Source organism: Otolemur garnettii, unplaced genomic scaffold (assembly GCF_000181295.1).
Source record: "Otolemur garnettii isolate 467f Iridium unplaced genomic scaffold, OtoGar3 scaffold00026, whole genome shotgun sequence".
Classification (NCBI taxonomy): domain Eukaryota; kingdom Metazoa; phylum Chordata; class Mammalia; order Primates; family Galagidae; genus Otolemur; species Otolemur garnettii.
Window position 1 is genome coordinate 4,337,252 of NW_003852421.1, and position 11,465 is coordinate 4,348,716.

At 36.9% G+C, this 11,465-nt stretch overlaps 1 protein-coding gene across 1 annotated transcript in view; it reads right to left on the reverse strand.

Annotated features, from left to right (window-relative positions):
• Positions 1-11,465, reverse strand: part of SSR1 (signal sequence receptor subunit 1) — a 25,753-nt gene that overhangs the window by 10,247 nt on the left and 4,041 nt on the right. The window contains exons 3-7 of the mRNA XM_012804237.2: positions 7,499-7,585; positions 5,566-5,828; positions 3,212-3,288; positions 2,524-2,602; positions 613-706 (exon numbers count right to left, since the gene is read on the reverse strand). Coding sequence (XP_012659691.1) covers positions 613-706; positions 2,524-2,602; positions 3,212-3,288; positions 5,566-5,828; positions 7,499-7,585 — 600 coding nt within the window. The remainder of the gene's footprint in view (positions 1-612; positions 707-2,523; positions 2,603-3,211; positions 3,289-5,565; positions 5,829-7,498; positions 7,586-11,465) is intronic.

An 11,465-nucleotide genomic window follows, 5' to 3' on the forward strand; every position in this document is an offset into this window, starting at 1 on the left:
GCTGGGGATTTGAACCCGCCACCTTAGGTGTATGTGGCTGGCGCCTTAGCCGCATGAGCCACAGGCGCCGAGTCGAAAGATTACTATTTTAACAAATTGCATATGTAATAAAACTGCTATATATATGTTAGGTAAATTACCAAATAATACTTTACCTTTATTCTTAAAAACTGTAATGGGTAGTTTTTCTAATAAAATACAGCACTAAAAACTGTTCCGTTACTCATTAAACTTGCTATAAGGTATTTATGTGCTATATAAGAGCCCCCGATACTCTATCAAACAACATTAAAAAAATTAAATGCCTCACCTCTTCTACTTTGCACTGAAGCAAAAGGAAAGAGAAGAGACAGAAAACAGATTAGGAATATAGAAAATTCACACATTTGTAAATAAACTGCAGATTTGGAAGCATTTCAAAAATAAAGCCTAGTAAATACTACACACAAAATACATCTTTATAGATCTTCACTAATCATTATGCTAGATTCTGTGTAAGCAATGGAAGAGATGCATGTTAAATAGTACTAATCAAGCACTTTTTGCTAAATGTAAGATATTTAATTTCCAATTAAGAGAAACATTCCCAGCTAAGTTTGTTAGACTACTTACTGATCTGATTCAAAGTTTCCTGAGGAATCCAACTCATGTCAACATCATTTTGACTTGATGTACCCATTTCCACTTTCTGTATGGGTCTCTTGCGCTAAGAGAACATAAAAGCATATTTAAAAGTAGTTCCATTACATTGCTTAATTTTTAAGATTCTTCTAGTCTTAAAACAAGGTCCTCCCTCAAAGTCTTTATTAACTAGATGGGGAAAATCATATCTAGTACTAACTATAAAGAATAAATGATAATAAATGTTAGAACATTTTTTTAGAGTTTCAAGAATTTTCCCTTGCTATAAAACCTTCATATATTATATCATTAGTAGATCAAAGAAGAATGTCTATTTATACAATGATTTTCTTTCCCTTTGGGAATCAAATTATAATTAAAAAATAAATTTATTTCCACATTTGATAAAATTCAAGGTAACTGCTTAAATGTTGCATGTGGACAGTTCCTGCATTTTAAGCTAAATACAGTTAAACACTTGGCACACATAAACAAAAGCATAAAATCTCATTTAAGCTAATAACCTCAATTTGATCTAATAGCTTCAAATGTTCTCCCTAGAGCACATGTGTACTGTGTTTCCCAAAAAACAAGCCCCTAGCAGGATTTCTATGCATTTGTTGTTTTTGTGGAGTAGGGGGCTGAAGAAAGGTGATGGGGAGGAAAAGGGAAGGGGAAGGGAAGAGAAGGGGAAGGGAAGGAGATGGGGAGGAGAAGGGGAGGAAAAGGGAAGGAGATGGGGAGAAGGGGAGGAAAAGGGAAGGAGATGGGGAGGAGAGGGACGGGGAAGGCAAGGACATGGGGAAGGCAAAGACATAAAGAAGGAGATGGGAGGGGAAGAAGATGGGGGGAGGGAGGGGAGGAGGAAGGGAAAATGAAGTGAGGGAAACAGGAGAAAGGAGTTAGGATTTGGAAGGGACAATCAGAATGGTACACCTTACTTCCCTGATCACAAAAACAGAAGTTTGATTCAGCAAACACAAATTTGAAAAATAAAATTTATAATGAATGTATGAAAAATTCTTTCTGTAATTACAAGTACAAGGCAAATACAAAAGCTGGATTGCTTGCAGGAGTGTACAACCTTTCAAGCTTCTCTGTACCACACTGGAAGAACTGTCTACATTAATAAAAGGTGATGAGCAACAACAACAAACAGGGCCATGCATATTTTTTGTAATATCCACCACCACACAGAGATAAGCAAGAAGTCCTCACATAAATCTATACGCAGCCACAGGTTGGCCACCACTGGTACAGATAAAATAGCACATCCATGCAAAAACACAGTAAACAGGAAAATGTAATCTTTATGCATTTGAGGAATAAAACTTCTAGCAGAATTAAGAGCTACAATAACAGTAAAAATCACTCTGGTGGGACACAAGACCAGAATCCTGTATGTATATGAAAATCTGAATCTATTCAAGTTACAGGTCCAAGGTATCATTATCAGGTGTTTTCGGTTTTTTTCTTTCTTTTTTTTTTTTTTTGAGAAAGAGTCTCAAGCTGTTGCCCTGGTAGAGTGCCATAGCATCACTGCTCACAGCAACCTCAAACTCTTGGGCTTAAGCGATCTTCTTGCCTCAGCCTCCCAAGTAGCTGGCAGTATAGGTGCCTGCCAAAAAGCCCGGCTATTTTTTTTGGTTATGGTTGTCATTGTTGTTTGGTGGGCCTGGGCAAGATTCGAACCCGCCAGCTCCATTGTATGTGGCTGGTGCCTTAGCCACTTGAGCTTTGGGCGCCGAGCCTATTAGGTTTTATTTTTAAAAGGTTCAACTAAGCTCTAAGTGTACAAGTCAATAGTCAAGAGCAAAAATCCACAAAGAACTAGATTATGCTTAACTTAGTACTACAGTGACTTTTGAAAAATGACTATAAGAGATAATCATATATAATTACCTTTCTAGACTCCAGGAGTTGATGAAGGCCAATAACAACCAAAAGCCCAAGACCAGCAAGAAACATATACATAAAAATTCTGGCATAAAAGAAATATAAACTGGCTTTAATTCATAGGAAATACCACAGCTAATTATGAATAGTTCTATAAAATTTAATTTATATTTAATAGCAATTAGTCCATAAAAAAGCAATTCTATGATCTAAAATGAATAGAATTACTTCATAATGTATGCTATATTCAATGCTCACAGTTTAAATTAATTGTGTTATGTTTTATATGTCTCAAACATTACATTTATCTTATACAATGTGACTATATGACACGTAAGTTATGGTAAGAATGATACATCATTCAGAAAGAACATTTTTTTCAACATCAAGTCTTCTAATTTATATTTTCAATAGTAATTACAGACTTAGCTTAATGCTGATGAACAGCTTATGATGAGCTTGGTGGTAAGAAAGAAGAGAAGCAGGACAGAAAGCCAACTGCCTTTTTAAAAATATTTTTTATAAGTTTTCCCTATTTTTCCTAGTTGTAGGAATCATCTACAGTATGAATAAATTTAGTAAGGATTTCACCAAATCTATATAATCCATTCAATTATCACCATTTTTAAGAATATGCTGCAACAGAAGCAAACCTTCCAGTCCAACTTTATAAGATCTACATACTGCAACTTACGTTTCTCCGTCTAACCCATCTTCTCTTTCAATAACTGTAACAGTTTGATTGAAGACTGCATCTTGGAATACATTGCCCTATTAAAAAAAAAATCACAAAAATCTGAAATCTAAAGTTACTCAAACTGTTACCCTAACAGATCCACTATTGCTTTCTCAGCACTTAAAAGGTAAGACGCAACAGTCATATGCAATTACACTATTCAATGTCAGCCACTCAACATTACTGTGTTACTTTCTCCTATAAAATAAAATTGTAGCCAGGCTGGACATGTGGAGGTTTCTATAGTCTCAGCTACTCAAGAGGCTGCAGTGGGAGGATCTCAAGCCCAGGAATTTAAGTCCATCCTGAGAAAGAGTAAGACCTAGTGGTCCCTACTTTCTTTGGAGTGGAGGTGAGAGAGGGATGTGGTATGAGGAACCAGGAAAACAAAGTAAAAATGAGATAAAATGTGCAGAAAGAAACAAAGCTTATGAAGTATTCTTGTATCAGCAGCTTTACCTTCTGTTATTTGCAATTCTCCAAAACAAAGAAAGATGTATTACTATGTACAACAGTAACTGCAGAGGTAGATCATTTCAAGACCTAAACAAAAATCAAATTCATGTTCTAAACTGATATGGGGTTAGATACCAATTTCTTTCTAATTAATGGGTGATTTTCAGTATCAAATTTTTGTTACAGTCTTAAAACTTAAAAATTGTTAGTTCAACACAATTTTAGTTTTCAAATACATCAGAATCACTGAGGCAACACAATGACAGTTCTCAGTGGTTGACACTTCACATTTGTATAGCACTTTCTCAAAATTACTTTTTTGCTGAACTATAATTACTAAGTCTTACTTCAAGATCTTTCAGTTTGCATTCCTCTATGACAATTCCAAGAATTAGAATATGCTAACATTCAAAATGGAACTGAAGATACATCCGTGCTTGTTGGATTACATTTAATTCTACTTGGATAAAAACCCTTCCTTGTCTCTACAGGGGATACTATGAAAGTTTTGAGACATATAAAAATTAAGAAACAAGAGATCATTATGATTGCTATATTTTCTCAAAATAATCACCGTGGCATTCTATACACTTTTGCATTCTTATAAATCATTTTTGGAAACATTCTTTCCACTCATTTTCTTCAAGTGCTTTATATAAGCTCACTTTTGTAGGCATGAACAGCTTCTTCCAGGCTGGAGAATCTTTTTCTGCGTATGTGATTTTACTGTAGGGAACAAAAAGTAATCACACGGGACCATAATTTCTCTGTGGACTCCGAGGAACCGAATGGTGATACTGGCTGTGTGGGTGGACACACTGTCATGACGCAAGAAGGTCTCCCACAGTTCTGTCCTTGACCACCATTCTTGGAGCTTCCCAAAACCTTTTGGTAGTCATTCTGTTGTGTACCACGAGCAGTAACAGCCCTTTGCTCCTCCAGAGTAGCAGCTGCAACCTGACCCTTTTGGAGAAGAAAGTTATTTCAGAATGTCATTTTCATTCTGACATTTCAGCACCACTTTTCTTTTGTTGGTGGATTTTCATCAGGAACAATCCACAGTCAACTGATGTTTATTCTCTGAATCAAACTGTAAATCCAAGTTTCATCAGCAGTTAACAATGCCAGAAATGGCAACTAGACTTGCCTCCATTCAACGTGACCAGCATTTCTTCACACCATTCAACACAGATACTCTTTTCCTCATCTGTCAAAGTACGAGGCACCCACTGGGATGAAAGTCTCCTGACATGAAGATAATCGTGCAGGATTTTGGACAGTACTGGCCATCCAATCTGCAGTGCCAGTTCAATGTAAGTGTCACTCAACTGGTTTCTGGAACCATTTTTTTTCCACAGCAGTGATGTTTTCCTTAGTCACCAGATGCCCATTCCTCTCCTCGTATTTCAGTGAGATTGAGCCTCTTCTAAATTCTTGAAATGATGGAAAAATTATTGTGTGGGAAGGAGTAAGGTCCCCAAAAGCCTGTTACAAACACTCAGGTCTTGGAGACTTGTTTAACCCACTTTTAAAATCATGGCACCAAAGTGCTCTCTTCCTAGCTCCACAGCTGACACTAACTGAGTGGCATGTGAAGGGAAACAATGTCAATAATGTCCCCCCCAACAACACCAATAAGCCAAGCAAGCTGAATCTTGCACAGGTGAAATCAGAAAGGACACTGCTATCGACTGTATTTTTTGGAAGTGCAATAATGGACCACAACACACTCTGTCTCAAAACTTTCGTAGTTACTTTCATACTAAATAAACAGAAAAAGGGAAAGCTTAACAATGTCAATTATCTCCATTCATTTTTAACCTAAAAAAAGAAAAAGAGGATTTAAAGGGGCTTACATTCAAATCTTTATAGTTGAGATTGATGACTAGACCAAAGGGTCGTCCCCCCATGGGCTCTGCAGGAATGAAGGAGTACTCAAAAGTTGCTTGTCTCTGGGGTGGCACTACAGTGTTCAGAGGAAGAGCTGTGAAATTCTGGATATAAAACTGGTAGTCCTGAGGATAACGGAATGAAGCATCTAAGGATTCAACAATGAAATCTTCTGTACCCTTGTTTGTAAAGCCTACCAGGAACTTCACAATGTTATTTGCTGGAAAATCTGAGAAACAAAATAGAGATAAGAAAATATGAACACAGGCCAAGAGTTCAAGATAAAAAGACGACATTACTAATGGATTCTGACACCTTTTCCTGCTGCATAGTTTTAGAATCCTTTTCAATAGTGCCACCCACTAACAGAAACTGATGAGAGTTAGTGCACTAGCTGAAACTTTTATCTATACTCTAGTATTCCAACAGAGCTGAACTGAGCACCTGAATTTCAGACCAAATCACATTCAATTTATGCAGTCTCAGAAAGAGCTGTATACTTTTTTTATTTTTTGAGACAGAGTCTCACTATGTTGCACTAGGTAGAGTGCCGTGGTGTCTCAGCTCACAGCAACCTCAAACTCTTGGGCTTAAGCGAGTCTCTTGCCTCAGCCTCCCAAGTAGCTGGGACTACAGGTGCCCACCACAACACCCAGCTACTTTTTGGTTGGCGTTGTCATTGTTGTTTGGCAGGCCCAGGCTGGGTTCGAACCCACCACCTCCAGTGTATGTGGCTGGCACCCTAGCTGCTGAGCTACAGGCACTGAGCCAGAGTTGTATAACTTTTAGCAGCAAGAGTACCTTACCAGAGTTTCATGTCTTAATGAAATCATTTTCACCTGTAACTCAGTATGCTACCTGCATAGAAAAATGGAGAGAGGAATGATAAAGTCCAGGAGGTTCATCTGAAAACTAGTATTTGTAAAGACACAAAAAAATTAATCAGATGATCCATGTCCATGTTAAGCAATTAGTCAAAGTGAAAATTTGAAGACCTGAGGCACATACAAAAATAAATAAAAACAAAAATCGCTTTATCAATTATACTTTTTCAGGCATAAAGTTGTCAAGTACATGGGAACAAAACCAAAAACATGAAATGACCAAGAAAATTAGTATTTTTCAATATTAAGTCTGCACTAATTATACTACAGTCTCCAGCTGAGTTTCGCCCAGTACAGTACAGAATGCGGGGTAAGATTGTCTCCACGGTCTATTTATGAACTGAGTAACCCTGGACCACTTTCTTAACTTCTCTAAGTCTCAGCTTAACAGTAACTATGCTCATAAGGTTTGTTAGGATTAGATAATAACTACAAAGTATTAGGAACAGTGCCTACCATACAACCCTCAATAAATATTAGCCATTACATTTATTTTAATGAAACCTAGGCTTAATGGAAAAGATTTAATATTTCATTAATGTTTAACACTCAAAATGTAACACAGTTACTTTGCTGTAGCAGTTGGAAAAAGTTTTTTTTTAAATTTCAGAATATTAAGGGAGTACAAATATTTTTGATTTCATGGATCACTTATGCAATGCTTAAGTCACAGCTATAGGTCAGTCCATCACTCGAATCATATTCATTGCACTCATTAGGTCAGTTTTTGCCCTCCATTCCACTTTCCTCTCCTGAAAAACATTATCTTTGAAAAGGAATTTAATTTCTAGTCAACTGAGCAATATTTGTTTTTCCCCTTAGTTTAAATATCAGTAACACTACCTTACAGATATAGGTACTTATATATGTGAGGTTTTTAATCAAAATTAATAATATATTTGTTATATAGAAGATGATTAATAAAGATCTTTAGCATTAACAAGGGTCCCAAAAAAGTCAAGTTTGTCATTTTAAAATTTCTAAATCTGAATTAAAACTAATATTTCTGTATTACCTTCTCCTTTTACAAACAGAATAGTTGTATCTGCACTTGGAGAAGCTTCAGGTTCACCAGATACATCTTCTTCCTCTTTATCTTCTGCCTAAGAAAAACATTAAAAAGGGATTATTACGAGAGAAACATACATCCTTAAAAAATAAAGGCCTCACTAGATTTGGGGCAAAATATTGCTTCTTCATGGCTTTACTGGGATTAGTAATATGAATTCCACTGTCCCTTATTAGTTCAAATAGAATACCCAGAGCAGGGCATCTTGAACAGTTATGTGTACATCAGTTCTCTGGATCTGGCAGAATTGATTTAGGTCTAGGGTAAAGCCTGAAATTCCGTATTAGAAATAAGCACCCAGGATATGCCAAGGCTGCTGGTATTCAGATCACATTTTGGATTGTAAGGTTTCAGAGCAACCGTTGATAAAATTTTTCTGTAAAGAGCCAAACAGCAAACATGGTTGTGCAGACCATAAAGTCTCTATTGCAACTTCTCAACTCTATGACTACAATGTGAAAGCAAGTACAGGCATAGATGGATTTTCCCTAATGCCATATTATCAGCCTATAAAGATTTCCATTTGAATAAAAGAAAAACTTTCCTATGAAAGCCTGTCACATAATTTAGAAGAAATTGTTTTAAAATATGTTATCAGGGACCTTACTAGGATGACAGAAATGTTCTAAATCAAAATTCATATTGCACAACTGGGTAAACTTACTAGTTATATGCTTAAAAAAGGTTAATTTTACAAAACATAAACTCTACCTCAAAGTTTTTTAGAAATGTGAACAAATTTTACATTTAAACCTCTAAACTTCAGGAAAGCATCATTTCTCTAGGAATTAGCTCGTGTACTTGAGAAGGCATTCAAACCTTCATTTAATGTCTTGTGAAACTGTGTTTTAAGTTACATTTTAAGTATTCTTAATAATATCATTTAGTAAGATTTAAGTTCATAACTTTTAGGAAGAGATTCAAAAGTAGAAAAAGAGATCAGAGACAGGGAGGCTGGAACCATAAGCTGTAGAAATAAAGAGGAAAGGGTATATTTGAGAAATAGTTTGGAGAATCATCTCTAGAACTTGATTAATGGATTTTAGAAAAAAAGAAATGGAAGGCCTAACACAACAGCTCAAATCTCTGGAGCCTATCAAAACAGGAAATAATTTACGGAAATGAGATGGATGGTAATGCTGAATTCCATTTCTGACAGATGAAATTTAAGGTATATATGGTGCATTCAGATGAAGTGATTCTGTGAAGAGCTGGAAATATTAAGTACGGAGCTCAGTAAAATAGGTGGCTAGAAATGAGATCTGAAAGTCTTCAATGTAAGGTTGTAGTGGTCAAAACCACAGGTTTTACCTTAAGAGAGTGAACAGAGAAAGAGAAGGCAGTAGAAACACCAAGAACCAGCAGCTGGGTGGGGAAAACTAAAAGAGGGGTGCCACAGAAGCCAACATGAAAGGCTTGGGGAAGGCGTAACCAGCACATGCTAAAAAGAGCTCCAACAGGGTAACAATGGAAAATAGGCCAGGAATTTGCCAATTTGGTTGATGGTAACCTTAGCAAAAATAGTCGTACTAGATACATGGGATCAGACCATCGTTAATATGAGAAGAATAGAACAGAAAAGCTGGACAGGTTAGTTTTTCAGGAAGTAACTAGTGGTAAAGATTAGAAAGTAGGTAGCAGCCTAAAGTGGATGAACAGTAGTTTATAAGCATGTGTATAGCTTAATAAGATCAAGTTACAAAAGGAAAGAATAATCTAACAAGATCCCACTGGGAGAGATGGGACAAGAGCACATATGGAAGCAACAGCCTTAGAAGACAGGAAGAACAACTCATTATAAAAGAGAAAATGCAGGGTAGCGCCTGTGGCTCAAAGGAGAGGGCATCGGCCCCCTATGCTGGAGGTGGCAGGTTCAAACCCAGCCCTGGCCAAAAACTGCCAAAAAAAAAAAAAAAAGAGAGAGAGAGAGAGAGAAAGAGAGAAAATGCAGGGCGGTGCCTGTGGCTCAAAGGAGTAGGGCACCAGCCCCATATACCAGAGGTGGCAGGTTCAAACTCAGCCCAGGCCAAAAAAAAAAAGGAGAAAATGCAAAATGATGGGAGAATACTATATTTAGAAGCTGACAGTACAAAAATTGACAGAGTTCATACTTGACAGTCTTCTTCACTTTCTGACATAGAAGACAATGCTGCTGCCAAGACTACAAAGGGCTGATGTCAGGGATTTAAAAGTGATGAATGTTTAGGACACTAGTTGTGGAAAACTAGAAAGTATATGTAGGTAGATGATTCATTTATCTTACAGTTAATCAGGAGATTAAGACGTATAATGCATACTACCCACTATCTCATAAAACACCAGAATATTTCAGCTATTACAGACCATCTCCAGAAGGAGAATGAAGAAACTGGTAGCACTGCCCGTCCATGGGGAGATGGCTTCAGTGGCTGAAGGACAGGCACAAGGGAAACTTTTCGCTATGTATTTTACATCTTTTAAGTTCTGAGTTATTTGAATATATTATCTATTTTAAATAATAATTTTTAAAAGTCAGTGTTATTACTATTGTAGTTCTTGTTTTAATCAAAATAATAAAACTATCATTTGTTTAAAAAATGCTTTCTGAAATGATGGCAAGCTACATTGCAACCCAGAGTTTTATAGAGTAAAAGAATAATCAGAGCAAGAAAGCCCCAGCTTACTTTTCAAAAATTTTGCACTGTAAAATTTTAACCAGTAACTTTTATCTAAACCAGCTCTTGGCATCTCAGTTCTTAAGGAAAACCTCTTTTCCTTTGCTTAATGCTTGACTCCAGAAGTCGGCCAGTAGCAAAGGATCTTCCTATATCTCCCACTTCCTTGGCTGCTGAGTATAAATTGGTGCTATAGAAATCTTGGAAACAATAACAGACAAAATGCTAGCTCATTCCATATGTGACTTTTGTAGCATCTTTGGCTTTGTGGGCCCACCTTGCTGAAATAGGCTACATCTAAGCTACTCCTGCTGGTATGGTCTAGTCAACAGAAGGACACATTTTCCCTGCATTCCTATTACAATCAATCTTCATCATTTTCTGATTTTAAAAAAGGAACAAAGAAAAACTACTAAGACTTCTGTACTAACCGGCTAGGGAGGGAAGTGCTAATCACAGTTGTTCTTTTTTCTCTAATGGTTCTCAAGCCAGGGGAAATGACTAAGGTATAGAAAAGTTCTGGCCAACACTGTAAAGCTATCAAGGATCTAATAATTCCCTTCTCTAACCTCTTCCTCCCCAGTAAGTACATTTCAGAATCAAAAAGCCCAAGTAATTTCATAGAAATGGTTATCACAATATAATCCACCACGAAATGTCTGCACATGCCCAAATTTCATAGTCCCAAATACCACTTTTAATATGAAATGCCTGGATAGAGTCCTTCCCAGAGTCACTCTAAGATAACTTACCATAATTGGCACTTTTAGAACAGTCAAACATTTATGACAAACAATGAAATTGGAATGTGTTGTTCTATTTGAAACTGTTCACTTAATGAAATGGTGTGAAGATGCAGAGTCCTAATATAAACTCTAAAAGTATGAGTATACATGCATATGAAAGGCTTGACACACAGGTAATCAGTAAGAGGTTCTGAAAGAGGGGAAATTTGGAAAAAGTACACAAATCAGTAAAGTCATTTATACAGTATGTCCAATGCATAAAAATGTAACACAAAAACATTAACAAAATAACTGATTGCCTTAGTTGGAAGGTATATTCCACAAAAAGAACTCAAAAGAGGGCTCGGCGCCTGTGGCTCAAGCGGCTAAGGCGCCAGCCACATACACCTAAGGTGGCGGGTTCGAATCCCCAGCCCGGCCCGCCAAACAACGATGGCTGCAACCAAAAAATGGCCGGGTACTGTGGCAGGCGCCTGTGGTCCCAGCTACTTGGGAGGCTGAGGCAGGAGACTC